The sequence below is a fragment of the Grammomys surdaster genome, unplaced genomic scaffold (assembly GCF_004785775.1).
Source record: "Grammomys surdaster isolate TR1022 unplaced genomic scaffold, NIH_TR_1.0 358, whole genome shotgun sequence".
In the NCBI taxonomy this organism is placed as follows: domain Eukaryota; kingdom Metazoa; phylum Chordata; class Mammalia; order Rodentia; family Muridae; genus Grammomys; species Grammomys surdaster.
This window is the reverse complement of record NW_021604777.1, coordinates 929,417-951,192: the sequence shown is the minus strand read 5'-3', so window position 1 is coordinate 951,192 and position 21,776 is coordinate 929,417. Positions and strand designations below refer to the sequence as shown.

Here is a 21,776-nt window from a genome sequence, read left to right as displayed (position 1 = left end):
CTTTGTCAGCAGAACCCTTTCGACTCTCTTTGATCACTTCTTGTGGACAAGCTACTTCCAAACTCCAGTTCTTCTGTGTGGCTGAGGTTTTGAATGTTACTGTTTGTATCAGTATGTCTGCACCATCTTGTTCAGGATAGCTTGCTGAAGTTAAGCATAATTGAGGCACTGTTCAGTGTTCTAGGAGCCATGTCTTTCCTCCTGCTGGGTCTCCCTCTGTGAGGAGGCTGGCTGGCACTCTCTAGCTAGAGTCACCGTAACCTCACAGAAAGCTAATTCCTCACTGAAAAGTGAAGGGGAAAGTCAAGGCTGGTGCCTTAGGAAATGCATAAATTGGTATAGACTTTTGAGTTGTTTGTTTGTTTGTTTGTTTGTTTGTTTTCAAGACGGGTTTCTCTGTGTAGCCCTGGCTGTCCTGGCTGTCACTATGTAGACCATACTAGCTTTGAACTCACAGAGATCTGCTTGTCTCTGCATCCTGAGTATTGAAATTGAAGGCATGTACCACTATGTCTTGCCCTCAAAAACTTTTAAAATGTATTTCTACTGTCATTCCTCAGCATATAATTACCAAATTAGTATATCTTTGGATTATATTGTACTAAATTGTGTGTGTGTGTGTGTGTGTGTGTGTGTGTGAGAGAGAGAGAGAGAGAGAGAGAGAATGTGTAAGAGAGTTGTTTGTGTGTGTGAGAGTGCATATATGTGTGTGCATGTGTGTTCGTGCTTGTATGAGACAGTGTTTGTGTGTGCATGTGTGTGTATATGAGTGAGAGAGAGTGTGTGTGTGTGTGTGTGTGTGTGTGTGTGTGTGTTAACTCCATATATGTCTCTACCAGAAGCAGCATCAAGTTGCTCAGAGAGACTTTCCAGTCTACTAGGGACTGCTTTACAGCTTCAGCCCTGGCTGACTCTGAGCCCATGTGAGAATCCCTTGGTACTTGAATGCTGTTTCTCTTTGGTGCATCTTCCATGAAGAGTGGTATTTGGATGTCACTTTCCTGTCTTTTTTTGTTTGTTTTTTGTTTTTTGTTTTTGTTTTTCGAGACAGGGTTTCTCTGTATAGCCCTGGCTGTCCTGGAACTCATTCTGTAGACCAGGCTGGCCTCGAACTCAGAAATCCGCCTGCCTCCCAAGTGCTGGGATTAAAGGCGTGCGCCACCACAGCCCAGCCACTTTCCTGTCTTAAGAAACCATATTGAGCACCTTGACTGAAACTATAGTTAGCATTCTCTCCTATAAAGAAAAAGTAATATGGTGCTGGATATAGTATGTTAGGTACTTTTGCTGTGGCATGTTACAGAAGAAAGGGTTAATAGGGCTTATGTTCCAGAGGGTTAGAGTCTGTGACAGCAGACTGAAGGAATGACCACAGGAACTTCAAGAGCTCACATGGACTGCAAGCAGGAGGCAAGGGCACACTGGGAGTGGGCCAGCCTTTTGAAACGTCAAACCCCACCCCACACCTCCTAATCCTTCCCAAACAGTTTCACAACTAGGGACCAAGTTTTCAAACATATGAGCCTATAGGGGCCACTCTCATTCAAACACCACAAATGACTCAGACTACTGCTTTGGCAGAGTACCCAGGCTCAGTTTCCAGAACCCATAGCAAGTGATTCATGACTGCTTGAAATTCCAACTTTGGGCAGTGGTGGCGCACGCCTTTAATCCCAGCACTTGGGAGGCAGAGGCAGGCGGGTTTCTGAGTTCGAAGCTAGCCTGGTCTACAGAGTGAGTTCCAGGACAGCCAGGGCTACACAGAGAAACCCTGCCTCGAAGAAAAAAAGAAAGAAAAAAAAAGAAATTCCAACTTTTGGGGCTGTGCTGCCTCTGGCCTTCAAAGGCACCTGCACTCAAAGCCGAGATGCTTACATATGCACATAATTTTAAAACGAGAGTTTAAAAAATAATTTTTAAAATATACCTGCTATGTAAGGGAGCTGTAAAAATGAACTCAGAATAGTGACTAGTGCACAGTAAATGCCCAGAAATGATGCCCATTCTCAGTCACGGAGCCTGTGTGTACATGTTCACAGAGAAAACTAGGGAGGAGGCAGCAGGCACAGCTTCATTTTGTACTACTTTCTATTGCTGTGATAAACACCATGGCCAAGACAATAGAAAGAAGAATTTGTCTGAATTTACAGTACAGGAGGTATAAGATCTACTCATGGCAGGAAGCGACAGCCAGGGCTGGAGTTGTTGAGAGTTCACATCTTGAACTACAAACAGAAAACAGACCAAACTCAAAATGGTGAGTCTTTTAAATTTTCAAAGCCTGCCTGTAGTATCATCCCTCCTTCAACAAGACCACCCCACCTCACCAAACACTGCCCTTACTGAGGGTGGGGAGTCGCAGAAAAGGACACCCGTCCCATTCAAAAGTATTTAATGGAGTTCTTTGTTAGAATGGTTTTTTTTTTTTTAATTAAGCATTTTTGCTGTTGTTTTCTTCTTTTTGTGCAGGGCTAGAGGTTTTGTACATGCTTGGCAAGAGTCCTAATTGGCTCCCCCTACACACACACAGGATCTCATGTGACACAATATAGCCAAAGATCCTTCTGCTTCCACTAAACACTAGGATTACAGGCATGGAACACTACTCCCAGTGCAGTGCGAGGGGTTGACCTCTGACCCCAGGGCCTCGCAGGTGATAAACAAGTGCCAGCCCAGCTGAGCTACAGTCCCACAGTCCCAGCCTTATTCATCTAAACCAGAGATCAGAGGTATTTTCTGCAGCTCTAGTTTCTGGCCCTATAACCAGTTACTGAAAAGAAAGGAAAAAAAATTTAAAAACCAAAACCTAGATTTCAACACTTCTTGCAGCTTGACATTTAAATCTGTTCCCCACTTAGAGGTAATGGGTTATTTATGTTCTGACCTCAGTATAAACAGAATGGTGTCTCAGATAAACTCAGGGTCTGCTTCTCTGCTCTTGTTGGGGCTGTTGTTGCTGTATAGATGTATCACAGCTTATTTTGAGGTTACAGAGTACCTACAGAATTGAATTAAGAACTATCCATTGCAAACCACTTAACACAAAAATTACTGTTTTGCTGTGTCTGTTTAATTAATTGTGTATGTCCAGGTGAGAAGATATGGCAATAACCAACCCTGTGCACTGGACTTGTGTTTCCTAGTGGAGGCATCTGTGGTCAACCCCTGGGAGACCACAGTCTCTATACAGCAAACATCTGATCAGTCAGATTTCTCCATTTCTTCAAAAATGGCCCTTAGAGCCAGATGTAGTGCTTAATAACTCCAGCACTCAAGAGGCAATGGCCTGAAGTCCTCTTGAGCTCAAGGCCAGCCTATTCTACTTAGTGAGACCCTGTCTCAAAAAAAAATTTGTATATGTGTATGGATGTTTTGCTGTGTGTGTGTGTGTGTGTGTGTGTGTGTGTGTGTGTGTGTGTGTGTATTATATACATGCAATGCTCATGGAGGCCAAAAGAGGACATCAGATTCTCCCCAGAACTGGAGTTACTGATAAATGCTAGCTGCCATATGGTGCTGGAAATCAAACCCAGCTCCTTTGGAAGAGAGCAGCCATTGCTCTTAAATGCAGAGCTATCTTCCCTGTCCCTAAGCTTTTGTTTAGAAAGTGGGAAGAGGGAGTATCTTAGTGAGTAGTCACTATCTCCTCAAGTCTGAGGCTCCAAGTTCAGTCTCTGGAATTGGATCACACATCTGTAATGTCAGCACTCCTGTGGAGACAGAGATGAGAAACAGAGACAGTAGAAGCACCCGGAAGTGATCCATCCATCCTTTGCATTTGTCTGTCAGGACTCCCGACTCCTGGCTTGGTCACTCCCACTTAGCCTAGGACTCTGGTTTCTTTGAAGCATAAGCAGGTCTGTTATCTAGAAGCTCCTGCCTGTCCTGACGGGCCCTTCTCTATGATGTCTAGCTCCTTCCATCTCATTAAAGCATGAGAGTATTACCCTGCACTAAGCTGCCATGGCTGCCTTCTCTGTTCTTAGGATGTATCAGAGAACTGCCTGCTTCTTCCTTTCCTGAAGCCACCCCATCTACCCTTTCTAAGTACTAGAGCAGTATTAGCTGCAGTAACAACTGATGGATCAGGAGGAGTCAGAGAACAGGCAGAGCCTATGGCTTATTCTACCCCAGTCCTTCGGAGGGAGCCAAGGAATTCCCAGGGTGAAGAGAAGGGTCTCAAACCACAGGAAGTTTAGTAACATTCTCTTCACCTGTCAAAACAGTGTTGGGGTTCTCTGCCACTTGAAAGTTTGTTTTGTTTGTTTATTTGTTTCTTTTATTGTTTCTTTATTTGTGTCTTTTGAGACAAGGTGTCACTATGTCCTGGCTGGTTCAGAGCTCACTGTATAGACAAGGCTGGCCTTGAACTCACAGAGATCCACCTACCACCAGACCCTCTTAGCAGCATTCACCTTGAAGTCTGCTATCTGGAACCCTATCTGGGCCTCCACCATCCTCTTAGAACCTCATCTTAGGCTCACCCCTCACCATCCTCTTAGAACCTCATCTTAGGCTCACCCCTCACCATCCTTAGTCACACAGATACTCAAGCTCGCCATCCTTGGCCACTGGCCAAACTGCAAGCACTTTGCCATTTGTCCTTGGTGGCTAGTATCTTATGGAACACTGGGCTCTCTGCCCCTGGCAGGCAGTTCTAAAGGAGAGGCCAGAGCTCTCTCCTGGGCCACTTAGCTCCAGACCAGTACATGTGCCCTCCCTGTACTTGTACAAAGAGATGCTTCTGACAGAATTCCAGGAAATACAGTCTCAAAGAAGAGAACAGAAGTCCTTGACCACTCAGCTAATGAGAAATAATTGCTATTAGGCACCTGAGGGTTCCCCCCATCTTTGTTCTGTGCTCATGCATTTACATATATATTAAAATCTACATTTGTATGTTTTGCATATTTTACTTTACAATTAATTTTACAACTACCTACTAACATGATCACAGTAATAAATGATCAAAGAAAATATGATTTTTTTTCAAGACAGAGCTTATGGCTGGGCGGTGGTGGCACACGCCTTTAATCCCAGCACTTGAGAGGCAGAGGCAGGCGGATTTCTGAGTTCGAGAGTTCGAGGCTAGCCTGGTCTACAGAGTGAGTTCCAGGACAGCCAGGACTACTCAGAGAAACCCTGTCTCAAAAAAAAGAAAAAAAAAAAAAAGACATAGCTCATGTAGCTGTGTGAAGCCAAGGATGACTTTGAATTCCTGACCCTCCCACCTCCACCCACTAAGTGCTGGAATTACAGGTGTGCTTCATCATGTAAGAAGGAACCAAACCAAAGCCATTTTGAGTAAAACTTACATTTTGAATAGGGGTCAAAGGAAGTTTAAGTTTCCAGGACCTCCCTGGGTCACTGGTACCCTGCTTGGCAAAAGGGGACATGTACATGGATAACTGGCATCCTGGTTGACAAGTTGAGGAATGAATGCTAAGCAAGTCACCCTGCCACAGTTGAGTAAACCGGCCAATGATAACAGGATACGTGTACCAAAAAGATATGTTCCTAAGGAAATCCCCTCTCCTAAATCCTGATTGGTGGGAAAAAAATGTAACTATAACTTGGTACAAATATCTGTGGTTTTCAAGCTTAAATACTTACAACATTCTGGCTGGGGCAGGGGTCGCAGTTGAGCTCCCAAGTCTGTCCTGAAGCCCTGATTGATCATAAATTTTTTTTATTGGATGTTTTATTTACATTTCATATGTTATCGCCTTACCCCATCCCCCACCCACCCAGGAACCCCCATCCCCTCACCCCTCATCCTGCTTTTCTGTCGATGTACCCCAACCTACCCACCCCACTCCCAGCCCCCCAGATCATAATTTTTTGTCAGCTTACGTTGACCTGGAGTTTCAGTTGTGTTGGATCTAAGTGGACCCTGTGATGGTCACACTCAGTTGAGTCGTACTGCCATAGTCCTCCCTGATAAATGTTGCACCAATTTGCAAATGAACATGACCTGGCATTCGGTATGACCTCTCCCCACTCTGTACTACTGACTTAAGACCTGGTGCACATACGCCACTAGTGTTTGGGTAGCAAAGCCCCACACTACAGGTGTACAGAACAGAGTCTCAAGACTGTATGGGAGCTGTGTCCTCAGGGATTCTATGAGGACCATTTATATAACTGCCATGCATCTGTGTGCCTTTCAGCAGGCAGGCTGCTCTCTTGAGCAAGAGTTTTGGGAATTTGACCTCTCATTCCTGCACTCAAACTAGTTTGCTTTTATTACATGTTAAGAATCTGCCCAAGATTACTGTTTTAAAAAGTCATGTGCTGAAAAAGATTTGAAAGGTGTTTCTTCACTCTGTCCATGATACTGCTCAGTTTGCTGGGGGTGGAGCTTGTGGCGCACACCTTTAATTTCAGCACCCAGGAAGCAGTAGAACAGTCAGATCTCTGACTTTGAGGCCAGCCTGGTCTGTGGTACCATCTCTGAAGGCCCTCTGAGTCCCAGTCTTGTGACTTGAGGTTTCTTAACAGCAACCAGTGCTGTCCTCTGTTCTCTACCTGGCTAAGCTTCATGTAGATGCACAACAGCATTTCCAGGAATTCTGCCCCCATTGTAAGTGTTTTCCTCCCTTTGAGTGAACTCCAACCACAATGCCTGGTTCACGTTAAGCATTCCATATGGCCAGTGAGAGAATGAGGCTGATTGTGAGCAGAAAGATTGAGAAGTGCTGGCCAAAGCTCCTTGTGCTGATTTGCACCCATTCTGACTGACCAAGTCTGGGATGGGGCCCTCGGAGAATCTGTGCTTGATTTTACACTTAGTATAATGAATGGAGTTTTACTAGCAAATAACCTTTCTCCCTTCCCACATCAGCTCACCCGACGATTACCACCCATCAAAGAAGCTAAACCTAGGCTCCAAAAGCTTTTCCGGGATTTCTGGCTGTACTCTGTGCTAATGGGATTCGCTGTGGAAGGCTCAGGTAGGGAGTGGTGTTTCCCCAGGAAATGCTGAGTGTGCAAGAAACAGCTAAGGTCAGACTCAACAACCCAGAGTCTGGGTACATTTGTTCTGAGCCCAAATGTAGCTGCTTGTTCCTACAGGTACTTAGAAACATTACATCTCCCAATGGGGATGCTACATCCTGTACAAAACTAGACAGCAGATTTGTTTCTGAGTCTCATTGTGGGGACAATTGTCTCAGGAGACCCAGGTCTCTAGAAATTGCCAGTCAGTATGTAAGACTTCTTGAACGAGGTACTCTATGTTCTCTTATATTCATTCTCATTCTCTCTCTTTCCCTCCCTCTCTCTCTTCTCTCTCTATCTTCTCCCCCTCCCTCTCTCCTCTGTCTCATCCCATCTGCCCTGTGCTGGGAAAATGACCTCACTCATATTGGTCATGTGACCTACTGATCTGTACACCCAGCCCTTATCTCACTGCCCCTCTCTCTTTCAGGACTCTGGCCAGAAGAGTGGTACGAGGGAGTCTGTGAGATAGCTACCAAGTCTCCTCTGCTCACCTTTCCCAGCAGAGAACCTCTTCGATCCGTCCTCCAGTACAACTCAGCTATGAAAAATGATACAGTTACCCCTGTACGGCTTCTCTTCTCACTCTTGTTAATCTAGCCAGAAAAACACTAGGACAGATCCTTTTCATGTCCTTGGATGTTGCTAAGCACTCGTCTTCCTTCCTTCTGAGAAGGCAGCATCATGGAGCTCTGAGTGTTTCTTTCCCTGCAGGCTGAGCTGAGTGAGCTCCGAAGCACTATCATTAACTTGCTAGACCCTCCTCCTGACGTGTCTGCCCTCATCAACAAGCTGGACTTCGCCATGTCTACCTACCTCCTGTCTGTGTATCGGCTGGAATATATGAGGTACGTGCGTGCGCCTTCACGTCCGCACGCATTGAAGCAAATTCTTAACTTTTGTGTCTTGATAGATGTGGGACTTTTTCAACTCCTCCCAAGACCTACAACTATTTAGAAAGCAAGCAACTGTTGGAGGGAGAGGAAGGGGTCCTTTAATCCCAGCACTTGGTAGACAGAGGCAAGTAGACAGCCAGAACTACATACCCACGTACGTGTGCACGCGCATGTGCACACACACACATACAAACAGACAAATAAATCTAAAAAAGATAAAATGAAATAGGATGGTTAAAGAAAACGATCTCTCATTGCCAACTATGATAGTATGTTAATGTAGCCCTTCCTCTTTTTTTCCCTCAAAGAAAAAGCAGCCAGAGAGCTAAGGGTGTCGCAGCCAGAGAGCTAAGGGTGTCGCCCGGCGGTAGAGCACTTGTCTCTCTTGCAGGGTTCTATCCCAGGCTGCAGTTAAAGAAAGAAAAGAGGGCTGGAGAGATGGCTCAGTGGTTAAGAGCACTGACTGCACTTCCAGAGGTCCTGAGTTCAAATCCCAGCAACCACATGGTGGCTAACAACCATCTGTAATGAGATCTGATGCCCTCTTCTGGTGTGTCTGAAAACAGCTACAGTGTATTCATATATAATAAATAAATAAATCTTTAAAAAAAAAAAAAAAAAAAAGAAAGAAAGAAAGAAAAGAAAGAAAGAAGCTAAATGGAAAACAAAGCAAGATGACCGTGGTTGGCGCAGTGCGGTGTGCCTGACTAGAGCTGTCTCCCACCCTTCGAGTGTGGTGCTAGGGTGTTATAGCTATGGACTCCTGCAGATCCCCTAGAGCCCTATGCCAGCATGGAACAACCCCTGAGCTCTGATTCAAGGATGAGACTTTGATCTCCAGTTTCTGGTTATTAGGAAAAATTTGAAATCATGGTGTGAGAAGTTAAAAGCATCTGATCCTGCACAGACCCATTTACTTTAAGACCCTGGCTTTGCTTCACAGAAGCTCAGCTACCTCCTGAAGGCTTGTGTGGGCTGATTAATCCATATTAAAAGTCCTGCTCTCTTAAGTGCAGCTACTAGAACCTGAACGACTCTTCAATGTAGCTATGGCTCGCGCACATGAGTCTATTTCCTTTTTCTCCCCTTTCCCTAAAGGCTATAGGCATTTTGTTTTTGTCTTCTTACATTCTTTCGATCTTATACATGTATATGACTGACTATAGCACATGGATGCCAGACATGTAGGGGTTCTAAGGTCATCTGCAAGATCAATCCTCTCCTTCTACCATTGGGTCCTAGTCACCAAACTCAGGTTGTTAGGCATGGAGGCAGGTACCTTTACCGTCTGAGTCATCTGGCTGGCTTAGATAGGTATTTATTATCATAAAGGTAAAAAGAAAAGTATCAGTACTGGTGAAGCCAAAGCAGAGGAGTTGTTATGAGTTTGAGACCAGCCTGAGCTATGTGAGACTGTGACTCACAGAAATGAAGGAGGAGCTGGACAGGTGCACAGTGACTCTGAGGTCCTGCATACGGCGTTTACAGTCCTCTCACTGCAGCCTCAGCAGGCACCCGCTCACACAGCACACAGATACACACAAACAGAAAGAACCCCAAGGATGGCACAGAATAGCCTAAAGGTAAAGAAATCCTGAATGCAGGTCTCAGCATGGACGTAGTAGCATATGACTTTAATCCCAGCACTCAGGAGGCAGAGGCAGGTGGATCTCTGTGAGTTCTAGGCCTGCCTAGTCTACACAATGAATTCCAGGACAGCCATGGACACATAGAGAAACCCTGTCTCAGAAAAGTTAAAAAAAAAAAAAAGCACAGCCTTGTTTCATGCAGTCTAGAGAAGTGTCACATAATTGCACCACTGTGTCTAGTGGTGTAATGAGTGGACTGAACAAGATAGGACTGTGTTACTAAATGGTATAGATGAGCCTGTAGAAGTCCAAATGAGTGTGTGCTCCTATAAACAGCAGAGATACTGTCCTGTAAGCCAAACCAGTGCAGAGCAGAGCCAGGTCTCTGATGGGGAGGGGAGGGGAGGGGAGGGTTATATGTTTGTACAATGTGCTCAGTGCTGTTCTTTTTGTTAGGGTACTGCGTTCTACAGATCCAGATCGCTTCCAGGTAATGTTCTGCTACTTTGAGGATAAAGCTATTCAGAAAGACAAATCTGGTAAGCTCATTATTACAGTACTTTCATGATACATTGAGCTTGAGTAGGAAAAAGGAAAGATATTTCCTATTTTCTGTTCACATAGAGAAAACAGTTTTATGATGTTACATACTCCATTGGAAGTGTCTTTATAAAATATATAACCTTAAAAATAAGGCAAGGTAGGACCATCAAGATGGCTCAGCAGATAAAGGTACTTGTGCCTGACAAAGGTCCCTGAGACCTCTGTTGTGGGAGGAGAGAACTGACTCCATAAATTGTCTGCTGACTCTTAAAATCCATGTGCACTGTGAAATATAAGTGCACATGTGCACACATAATAAATAATAAATGTAAAATACTTTTTTCCCTTTAAAAAATGACTATTTTTATTTCATAACCTATTTTGTCTGGATGTATGCCTGTGTGAGGGTGTCAGATCTCCTGGAACTGGAGTTACAGACAGTTGTTACCTGCCATGAGTGCTGGGAATGGAACCCAGGTCCTCTGGAAGAGCAGCCAGTGCTATTTATTAACCACTGACCCATCTCTCCAGTCCCCCCCCCCACCAAGACTTTTTTTTAATAATCCAGGGTACCCTGGGTTATAGTTGAGTTGGTAGAGTGCTTTCCTAGTGGGCCTAAAGCCCTGTGTTCAGTTCCTGGTGTACTAGTATTCACTGTTACCCAAGCACTTGGTTGTGGAGGCAGGAGGATTAGAAGTTCAGGGCCAGCTCAGCTACATGAGGAGTTCAGTGGCAGCGCAGGGCACTCAGAAGCTGTCAAGTGGGTGACTGGTATCCAAGATCTTGGGAGGCTAAAGCAGGATAATTGCAAATTCAGGGCAACCCTGACTTAGAGACTCAAAGAAAGCAAAAAGAGGGCTGGGAAGACTGTCAGTAGGTAAGGGTGCTTGCTGTGAAGACCCAAGCTCAGATTCCCAGCACTCATGTAAAAGCTGGAAATGATTGTGTGCCAGCTGGCTCCCAAGAGCTCACTGGCCAGCATCCTACCCAAGCTTTGGGTTTAGTGAAAGAGCCTTCTGGAAACTTAGAGAAATAGTGGTAGAAAAAAATACCCAGTGTCCTCCTCTGGTATTTTGATGTGTACATTCAAAGTGTACCCTACACAGGTACACAGACAAGCATACAAGACACCGACACAAAGGGAGGGTGTGGGGTTTAACTCACGGATAGAGGAGGGCATGTGTGAGACCCTAGATTCAATTCCCAGAACCACAAAAAGAAATTTCATTTCATTTAATTTAAAAAACACATCCTTCTGATTTTGTTACTCTGCAAAGACCCAAAACAGGAGTTGACTGCGTGTGCAAGCAGGCCAATCTCCAGACACTGGTCTCTAACACTGTCTTCTGCTTAAAAGAACCAAGGCTCCTCAGATGGTCATTTATGGATCCTTAGTGTCTTCCTGTTGCCAAGAGGATCAAGGAACCAGTTAGACAAACTCTCAGTGAACAAGTTAGAATAATTTGAATGTAAATAGTATTTTTTTGTAATTTTGCTTAATTGAAATGAGTTGACATTATAAATGGTATGAATCATAATGATGTTCCAAAAGAGTAAAGTTTAATATAAAATGTAGAACAAAATTAGGGAGACTTCATTTGGAGTTGTCCCTTTTATAAAATGGTTTGCATAGAAGCTACACATATCTGCAGGTATGTTGTAAGTCATTTTGTATTACTTAGACTACCCAGTACAATGTAAATACTATGTAAATAGCTCATATGATTTTCAACTTATTTTTACTTTGTGTATGAATGTTGTATGTCTGTCTGTATGTATATATGTGCCTTGTATATACTTACTTAGTTTAGGTTTTCTTTTTATTTTTTTCTCCCTTTGGTTTTTCGAGACAGGGTTTCTCTTTGTAGTCCTGACTGTCCTAGATCTCACTCTGTAGATAAGGCTGGCCTCAAACTCAGAGATTCCCCTGCCTCTGCCTCCCAAGTGCTGGGATTAAAGGCATGCACCATGAGTCTGGCTGGGTTTTTTGTTTTGTTTTTGTTTTTCCTTTGAACAGGGTCATACAGCTCAGGATGGATTTGAACTTCACCACCTGAGTACCTTTTGCCAGGACAGGCTCTGATATCAGAAAGGTTTTGAACATCATGTCAGCCCTTAAATGACTTTCAGTGTAGGGGCTAGAGAGATGGCTCAGCAATTGAGAGAACTGCTGGTATGTAGATCCCAGCACCCATATCCCTGTAACACAGCTAGCTCCAATGAGTCTAGTGCCTCTTCTGGCTTTATGAACACTCATACATACACATGCACATAAATGCACAGAGACATACACATATAATTACTTTTACAAAATAACTTTTTTTGTTGTTGTTGTTTTTTGTTTGTTTTTTCGAGACAGGGTTTCTCTGTGTAGTCCTGGCTGTCCTAGATCTCACTCTGTAGACCAGGCTGGCCTCAAACTCAGAAATCCGCCTGCCTCTGCCTCCCAAGTGCTGGGATTAAAGGCGTGCGCCACCACCGCCCAGCAAAATTTTTACAAAGTAAAATAATTTTACAAAAAAAAAAAAAAGAAATTATTAAGTTTCCAGTTTTGGAACATTTCAGATTTTGACTTTTTTTTTTTTTTAATGATGATGAGGATCAAACCAAGAGCGTCATACATAATAGACAAATACTCTTCCACAGAAATACATCCTCAGATTGCATTTTAGATTTCCAATTTTAAGACTAGAGGTACTGAGCATATACCAGAAAGTAAGGAGGGGAGGTGAGAAGAGTTGGATCCTGATGGGTGGGTCAGGAGAACACAAAAGCCAGTTTGAGAGCGCCCAGTGACCATGGCAGGAACAATCTGAACAGCAGTAGTGTTTGATTATAACCTGGAAAAAGCTAAAAAAAAAAAAAAAAAAAAAAGCTAGAGGCTGGAGTGCTGTCTCCATGATTAATAGCATTTGCTGTTCTCAGAGGACCTAAGTTCAGATCCCAGCCCCCACATGACAGCTCACACCCATCTCTAACTTCAGGTGCAAGGGATCTAAGGCCTTCTGGCTTCCACAGACACTAGGTATGTGCACGGTATACATACACCATACATACATACATACATACATACATACATACATACATAGACACATATAGACAAACACTGTGTGCGTGTATCTATAAAATATTTTAAAGCCATGAGTCCATACTAATTAAGTTATTGAATAAATGCAAAATAAGAAAAGAGAGACAAGTCTTTGTTAAAGAATTCCAGTTTATAACAGTAGAAGTAGGATAAATAGAACACCCTCACGGGCAGCTGTAGTACTCACCGCAGGCAGAATCCACTGAGAGGCTAAAACTAGTAAAACTTCAAAGAGAAATTAGATACAGGCATGATCTCAAACTATATGAGTATACGTTCCATAAAGATATGTTATTTGTGGCTTCAACTCACTCAGCACTCCTGAGGTGGCACTTAGCTCCTCAGCTTAGAGTATAGGCTCTATAAATATGAAAGGGAAAAGTAGTTACCCAAATGCTGCACTGACAGTTCACTTCAGAAATGGTAAGAGCTCGTAGATGCCATAGCCCCTGATACAATAAGACAAGAGAAACAGGTATACTAGCACACACCTCTCACTCCAGCACCCAGAAGTCTCAGGTGAGAGTATTACCACGCGTTCAAGTCTAGCTTGGGCTACACATGAGAAGCAAACCAGTCAAACCATATCTTAAGAAACCCAGGGAGAAGCTGGGCAGTGGTGGCGCACACCTTTAATCCCAGCACTTGGGAGGCAGAGGCAGGCAGATTTCTGAGTTTGAGGCCAGCCTGGTCTACAGAGTGAGTTCCAGGACAGCCAGGGCTACACAGAGACACCCTGTCTCTAAAAAACCAAAGCGGAGATAGAGCGGCATAAACCGCAGCGCCGGGGGGGGGGAGGGGGAGGAAGGGAGGAAGGAAGGAAGGAAGGAAGGAAGGAAGGAAGGAAGGAAGGAAGGAAGGAAGGAAGAAAGGAGAGAAAGAAAGAACGAACCAGCATTTCCTCCAAGTGGTCTCAGATAGCTAGATTGAAAAACCTTCTATAAATTATCTGTATCCTTAAAGTATCAAGGTCATGAGGTCCAAGATCAGACTGAGAGATCAACACAGTTGTAAGAGACCAAGAACTATGAGAACATTCTGTGTGGTGTTCAGGAATCGCTCCAGGAACAGAAAAGGGACGTGAGTGGGAGAATTGGGTGATAGTGTGGTACCAGGTTCCCTCCTTCTGACAGACGCAGCCTTGTTGTGGCAGATGCACTGCTCTGCAGCTCTGTGCATTCACGATTGTTGGTAACTTTTGTGACCGTGCCTGATCCCTGGAACTGCTCTCTCTGCAGGGATGATGCAGTGTGTCATTGCTGTTGCTGACAAAGTGTTTGATGCGTTCCTGAACATGATGGCAGAAAAGGTACGCCTGCGTGAGTGCCAGTGAGTGCCAACTGGAGACACATGGGAGAGCCTTGTGGTACCTGTCTTCTCGCTCTAGGCTAAGACCAAGGAGAATGAGGAGGAGCTGGAGCGGCATGCTCAGTTTCTGCTGGTGAACTTCAACCACATTCATAAGAGGATAAGAAGAGTGGCTGACAAATACCTGTCTGGTCTGGTGGATAAGTAAGTTTAATTTCTCTCTGCTGCCTTTGTATGTGTATAAATGTTGATAGCTTGGAACAGGGAAAACCACCGTTACATCATCAGACCAAATAACAAAGTCAGAACAAAAATTCAGGGGTGATATAGCTCTCTGAAGAATGTTCTTAAGTTTGTAACAGCCGACATTTTAGCTCAGAAACATACTCATTCTGAACCATTCGCATTATCTAAAATAAGCTCACTATCTCCTAACCCAGGATCCAGCTAGAAGTCTCCCAGGAGAATAAGGATCCTATAAGCTGCTTAGAATAAAAGCTTACACTTGTATTTTCCCACTGCTTGTGCTAAGAGACAAAGTAGGCTTAGGCATGACAGTATACTGACACCTTTCAGAAGGTAAGCTGGGTAACCTCTGAAGAATAAAGGCCAAATTAGCGCACGCACACACACACAGCTTCCTGAGGCAGCTGCAGAATCTGAGGCTAAGTCAGGAGCCAGCCAGGATTCACAAGGACCAAGCCCCACACATATGGCCTACATCCAAGTCAGGACATGTATAAGATGATTACTGCACAAGGCAGTAATGGGCCTTCCAGTCCATGGGCCGTCAGCCCATGATCTGTTACTTCATCCCATTGCTTTACTTCATTCCAGTATTCTTTTCTGTTGGTGCCATATGTGAGAAATACTGGGGAGCCACCATAAAACACTAGAACTGCTTTAGAATGGAGGGGGTGTGGCCTGTATTTGCCCTCAGGAGGATGGGCTGGACCTGAGAACATTTCTGACCAGGCTCCATACACACCTCACTGTGGAGAAAAAGGTAGATAGATGCTATATCTCAGTGTGCTCATGCCTGTGCAGCGGAAGCCCCATAGGTGGACAGTGTAGGTTCCTGGAAAGTTCTCCTCAGCCCTGAGAACCCTTCTTTCTGTAGGTTTCCACACTTGCTCTGGAGTGGGACTGTGCTGAAGACCATGTTGGACATCCTACAGACCCTATCACTATCACTAAGTGCTGTGAGTATCCCAGTGTATAGGTCTACCTAACTCACGAGCTTCCTGGTATGTGTTGAACTGACTCCAGTATTACCCCTGATCCTCACTTATGTACAAATGGTAAATGGAGTGGGTACTGGAATTGTTCCCTGATGTCTCTCACTAGGCTGTGGCAAGTTTGGGAGTCCTTGTGGGGCATGGACTGTTGACTGTGTCACATGCTTGGCAGAAGCAGCCTTGAGGGCTTAGGGGTCTATTGTTTCCAGGATATTCACAAGGACCAACCTTACTATGACATTCCTGATGCCCCCTATCGGATCACGGTTCCTGACACATATGAAGCCCGGGAGGTAAGTCCCACCAGGTCCCCTAGAATGAGGGCTTCCCTGGGGATATCAAGACAGGTGTTCAACATACCTTAGGTCCCTGAGTCCCCAGAATTTAGTATGGTGGTTCTTGGCACTGGCCTACTGCAGGAGAGCTCCTGAATTTGTGAGCCTGTTTGTGTTCCAGGCCTGTGACTTCCTACTCAATGTCCCTGACTCTGCAACATTACTGCTTTAGCTGCCAAAGGCATTTCTAGCTATGAGTCATCTATCAGCCACTCAGATATGCATTGAGCAAGCATGATTTTTAGAGCTCGGTCCTCTCAGGCATGCCAACTTTTTCACTGTAGAATAGAATGACAGACTCTGGTTTTATCATACCTTTGGAAATGGTAACATAGCCCCAGATAAGGAAGATGTCCTGCTAGCTCCTTTCCCCACTGAGTCTGATGTGGAGCCCCTGCTTTAGAGTACTGAACTGGCCCAGCATTCTTCCAGCATGAGGCAGGGCCCTGCCCTAACTTAGGCCTCCCCAGCTAGACATAGTGATATGGCACCTCTGAGGACTTTATTTCCCCATCTAGAACATGCCTTTTTATTTAGTGACTGACTCAGGACATGTTGCACAGTGGCCTTAAGATGAACTGTTTATGTTGTAGGAACTGCCACACAGCTTTCTGCTAGAACCACAGACCATGGTATACTCAGAATCCCTGTCCCCTGGAGCTTTGATGTTAGTACATGCTCACTGATACAGTTTCCATATCCATTACCTTAGACTAGGTGGCTTAAGGAAAAAAATTATCTCGCAGTGATGGGAAGAAAACATCCAAGAACAAAGTGTTAGCAGGGGAGGTTTCTGAGATCACTCTCCTTGGAATGCACTGTGTTCTCATGTGGTCTTCCCTCTGAGGGGGTGTCCCTGATGTTTTGACATTTCTTCCTTTCATAAGTATACCAGCTGCATTAGGCTAGGCTTTCCCTCGGTGGCCTATAATTTAATCCCCTCTTTCAAAGCCCTATCCAAGTACAGTCTCATTCTGAGTTTCTGAGGATCAGGGCTTCAACATAAGACTTTGGAGAAGACACAGTTTAGCCTGTGACAGTCACCGAAATCTAGATAGGCTGACGTCAGGTTGTTCAACTTGCAGAGCATCGTGAAAGACTTTGCTGCACGCTGTGGAATGGTCCTGCAGGAAGCCATGAAGTGGGCACCCACGGTCACTAAGTCCCACCTACAGGTACTTTCTCCAAATATCAAAAAGTAGTCAGAATATAAACTCTGGTGTGAATAAACGGAGACCAAGAACAGTGTAAAACCTGAGAAAGGTGGATACTCAGAGTTATCTGTTGGACATGCCTTTCAGGGTGAGTGTGCTTGTCAGCTTAGTGGGCCTGGCTCTGACCACTATAAGGTGTTACGGTTGTAGGTGGATTGTGGCTGCTTGCAAGTTGAATTGGGTCAATATGGGGGTCAGGGACAGTGGCCACTCAGGCATAGTACATTATGTGTACCTTAGTGCAGGGCCTTGATGAAGGCCAGTGAGCAGACAGAAGCAAAGATTCTCTGTAGGCTACATACATACATACATACGTCTGCATTTCTTCAGACTAAAGTTCTGACTTGCAAAGAGAACAAAAATGTCACAGAATATAGAAGGGAAAAGTTGTCTTAGAAGGAATCAAAGATTAAGAAAGAAAAAAAAGAAAAGAAAAAAAAAAAAAGAAAAGGTACCACTAGAAAGAACCTGAGCTAACAGGGTGCAGACTGCTGAGTGAAGCCTGTGTGACCTCAGGAGGATATTTAAGGGAAGTTAATTTTGTTCATTTATTTTTGTTTTTCAAGACAGGGTTTCTCTATGTACTCCTGGCTGTCCTGGAGCTCACCATGTAGACCACCAGACTGGTCTTGACCACTATCTGCCTCTGCCTCCTGGTGCTGGGATTAAAGGCATGTGACACCACACCTGGCTCAAGGGAGAGCTATTTTTAATGAAAGTATTCCTCTTGGTGAAGCCCAAGAAGGGTAAAGTAGCTGGCTTTGAGAGACTTACAGTCGGTTTGAAATGCACTGAGCAAGAATCCCTGGCTCGAGCCTAGGATTACCATCCACAAAGGGGTTATCAACAAGGACTGAGCAATGCAGGAAGAGGGGTCATCTGGACCCAGATTCGTACATAGAAGAGGACAAAGCCATGGCTGGTTATAAAGGCACACTTTGACACTGTGTGATTTTAATATTTATCCACTTGAATTCTTCACATTTTTTTGCCAAATCATTAATATTTGAGAAATATCTGGTTTCATGTAGAGGAAAAGAGCCGTAGCTACTAATGAAAACAGGAATCCTTTAGTGCCTAAAGATTTCAGGAAACAAAAAGGAATCAGGAGATAGAGGTCATCCACCCCAGCAATTTTTTTAGACAAACAGCCTTAAGAAGAAAATAGAGGCTGGCCAGTGGCGGTGCATGTCTTTGATCCCAGAACTTGGGAGGCAGAGGCAGGTGGATCTCTGTGAGTTCAAGGCTAGCCTGGTCTACAGAGCAAGTTCCAGACAGCTACGGTTACACAGAGAAACCCTGTCTTGAGAAAACAAAAAAAGAAAAGAAGACAGAATATAACAAGACTTGAAAGGGTCATAATATTTCTAACAAGCACACCGTACCCTGGTTCCTTCTGCTTTCCCCAGCAGTCATCCCTTCTGAACCCCTGACTTCATGCAGCTCTCACTGACCAGTTTCACTGCCCATCCTCCTAAGCCTCAGCCACCGCAAGTCTTCCTCTTCCCAGTGCCACCACAGTGGTCCAGTCTTAGTAGCAAATCTAACTTGGTTTTTAAACTTAACCGTTACTCAGTCCCTATCACTGTAGGTCTGATCGTAGATGTATTTCCCCAGCTACAGGAGTTCCTAAAACCATTGACAATACTGGTGTGTGTGTGTGTGTGTGTGTGTGTGTGTGTGTGTGTGTGTGTGTGTGTGTGCGTGCGCGCGCTTCCTCCTGTTCCTGCTCCTGTACTTATGAGAACATGTGGTTCCAAGAGTAAACCTTCTTTTTCCTTTTGCTCTACTCTACTGTGTAAAAATAACTTTTATTTGTCTGATTTAGATGTCTCTGATGCTTACTGCCTCCATCTGCTAACCTAGGCCTAGACTTGGAAGCTTCTAGCCTCCATACAATCTAATCTAGGCCTAGAATGTTTTCAGCCTCTGAGACTTCTCTGAGACTTGCTCCTGAATAAGCTCAACCTTTCCTAGTTCCTTCTGATCTCTGGCTGACTGATTCAACTCAGTTGTTCTGGGTCAGATTCCTCTCCAAGCTGACTGATTCAATCTGGCTTCTCTCAGTTTCTCCTGAATTGCTCTGCTTGGGCTCATACTAATTTTGGCAATATGTTCTAATCTGGCTTCTTCTCATTCTCTAGCTCCTTCTGTCTTCACTTGTGTCTAGCTTGTTGCCTCTATAATTTGTTCTAATAAAACTCTCTCTCTCTCTTTCTCTCCCCCTCTCTCTCTCTCTCTCTCTCTCTCTCTCTCTCTCTCTCTCTCTCTCTTTCTCTCTCTGCACTGTTCCCTTAAATTGCATCTCTTTTTTTTCTCTCTTCTCATGAGAGTTGGGAATATCTTATTCTGTCAAATCTTTCTCTGATTCATCACTTGGTCTGCCACTCAGTTAGACATCACTTTCAAACATGGATGCTTTCTTCAGAAAACTAACTTTACTTTCATTATTGGGGATTAAAGGTGTGTGTTAAGGGCTGAGCCACACCACAACTAAAACAGACTTTTTTAAGTTAATAACACAATCTTGGGGTTCACAGAGTGATTAAATATCCTGCATCACTGGTACCCTCCTACTAGCCAACAGACATGCATAGATACTTGTGCTGGGTTCCTAGTGTCCATTCCACATATCCCTCAGTAGCAAAGCACTGCCATAGCAAAGCAGAGACCTGCATGTTCACAGCAAGCCGAGGTTGTGCAGCTTGTTGTCCAGCAGCTGGCAGAACACTTGCCAAATAGCATATCTGCAGTCAAGAGTGGCTCTCGTATAGATCATGACATAGCCTGCCAACTATGTATCAGCCACTCAGAGATCAGGGCCTCCTCCTCCTCGTCTATAAATGAAAAGGGCTTGATGGTCCCACAGTTGGCAAGTCAGAGCAGGTCCTGCGCTGAAACCTGGTATCTGATCTGCTGCTTTATGCTTCTAGCATTTTCCTTTCCGTTAATGAAATAGCTTGCTTTCTTCCATTTCAGGAATATCTGAACAAGCATCAGAACTGGGTGTCAGGACTGTCCCAGCACACAGGATTGGCCATGGCCACTGAGAGCATCCTTCACTTTGCTGGCTACAACAAGCAGAACACAACTCTTGGGGTATGTACAAATATCCTATGGAACGGTGAGCCCCTAATCTGTGACAGGGTGAAGGAGTCAGTCTGTATGTAGACTTTTTCATGAAAGACCCCTCAGCTCCCATATCCCACACATTTGTGATCTATTGACAGATGATGATTGATGAGGGTCCAGAAGAAGTGCCCATCCAAACAGGCATTTCCCTGTTGTGCTTAAGTTTTGAAATATGTAGATTTTTGAAGGTAAAATTTAATAGATTGATGAAATCTGACTTTCTAGTGTCTATAGAGAGGAAACTGGCTTCTCAGACATACACAGTATATATATCATAGTCACATTTGTCTGGAATCAACCTTTCTAACGCTGGGACCCTTTAATACAGTTCTAATGATGTTTTGGTGACCCTCAACCATAAAGTTATTTTGTTGCTACTTCATAACTGTAAGTTTGCTGTTGTTGTGATTGTAATGTAAATATCTGATATGCAGGATATCTGCTATTCGGCCCCCAAAGGGGTTACAGCCTACAGGTTGAGAATCACTGGTCTGGGACACTCAACTGGACCCCTTCATGATTCTGTTTCCCACAGGTGCTCAAATGCACACATGGGGCCCCCAGCTTTATTTGTTTTGTTTAAGATTAATTTAGGTTCAAAAGCAGTAGTTTCACAGTTAAATTAGGCTGGAATTTAAGTCAGGATGGGACAGACAGTTGCACCTGCTAATGAGGCTGGCCTTGCAGCATAGGCTCCTCTACCCCCCGAGACACACACACACACACACACACACACACTTACTCAATACAAACCCAGAAAACTGCCAGATGTGTGTTGTGCTCGGCTTTGAGTAGACTATAAGTGGGCTATGTGGTGGCAGAAGTAAGGCACCACAAGGAGGGGAAGAAGATTTTCATCACCCAGCCAAGAAAAAAGCCACTTGGTCAAGGGCTTGAGTCATTCCCAGGGAAGGCCTGTGGCTCTGTTGCTATGGAGTTTGTACCTTGGTGTTAGTAACCATCCTCTGAAGACTCTGGCTTTGGCAAATGCGGCCGTTGGACTATGCACAGCTAGCTGTCACTAGCCTTTCTACTCGTCCCTGTCCCCTTCCCTTCTCCCTCTTGCTCAGGCCCTGTTCGCTCATTGCAAGCCACCATGTGCTTGCTGGGATTTGAACTCAGTCAGTGCTCTTAACCCCTGAGACATCTCACCAGCCCACCTTTCTACTCTTAAAAGTGCACAGTAGATTGTCAGCAGTTAGAGGACAGAGACACAGCTCTACACTGCCACCTTCCTCAGGTTGAAGAAGTCCCCTAGATTCTTCCCCTAGAGTCCTCAGCTCAGGCCAAGCCAGGATTTGTGGCTTTGCTGCTGAAAGGGATTTCTGGATTAACAGTAGAATTGAAGCAGCTATAGAAATTGTATCAAAGTTGGTTTGGTTTGGTTTGGTTTGGTTTGGTTTGGTTTGGTTTGGTTTGGTTTGGTTTGGTTTG

At 44.5% G+C, this 21,776-nt stretch overlaps 1 protein-coding gene across 1 annotated transcript in view; it reads left to right on the top strand.

Moving 5' to 3' along the window:
- Pi4ka (phosphatidylinositol 4-kinase alpha) overlaps nt 1-21,776 on the top strand; it is a 120,946-nt gene that overhangs the window by 69,745 nt on the left and 29,425 nt on the right. The window contains exons 20-29 of the mRNA XM_028779630.1: nt 6,845-6,953; nt 7,430-7,566; nt 7,714-7,847; nt 9,941-10,023; nt 14,354-14,424; nt 14,503-14,627; nt 15,544-15,625; nt 15,871-15,954; nt 17,082-17,171; nt 20,190-20,309. Coding sequence (XP_028635463.1) covers nt 6,845-6,953; nt 7,430-7,566; nt 7,714-7,847; nt 9,941-10,023; nt 14,354-14,424; nt 14,503-14,627; nt 15,544-15,625; nt 15,871-15,954; nt 17,082-17,171; nt 20,190-20,309 — 1,035 coding nt within the window. The remainder of the gene's footprint in view (nt 1-6,844; nt 6,954-7,429; nt 7,567-7,713; nt 7,848-9,940; nt 10,024-14,353; nt 14,425-14,502; nt 14,628-15,543; nt 15,626-15,870; nt 15,955-17,081; nt 17,172-20,189; nt 20,310-21,776) is intronic.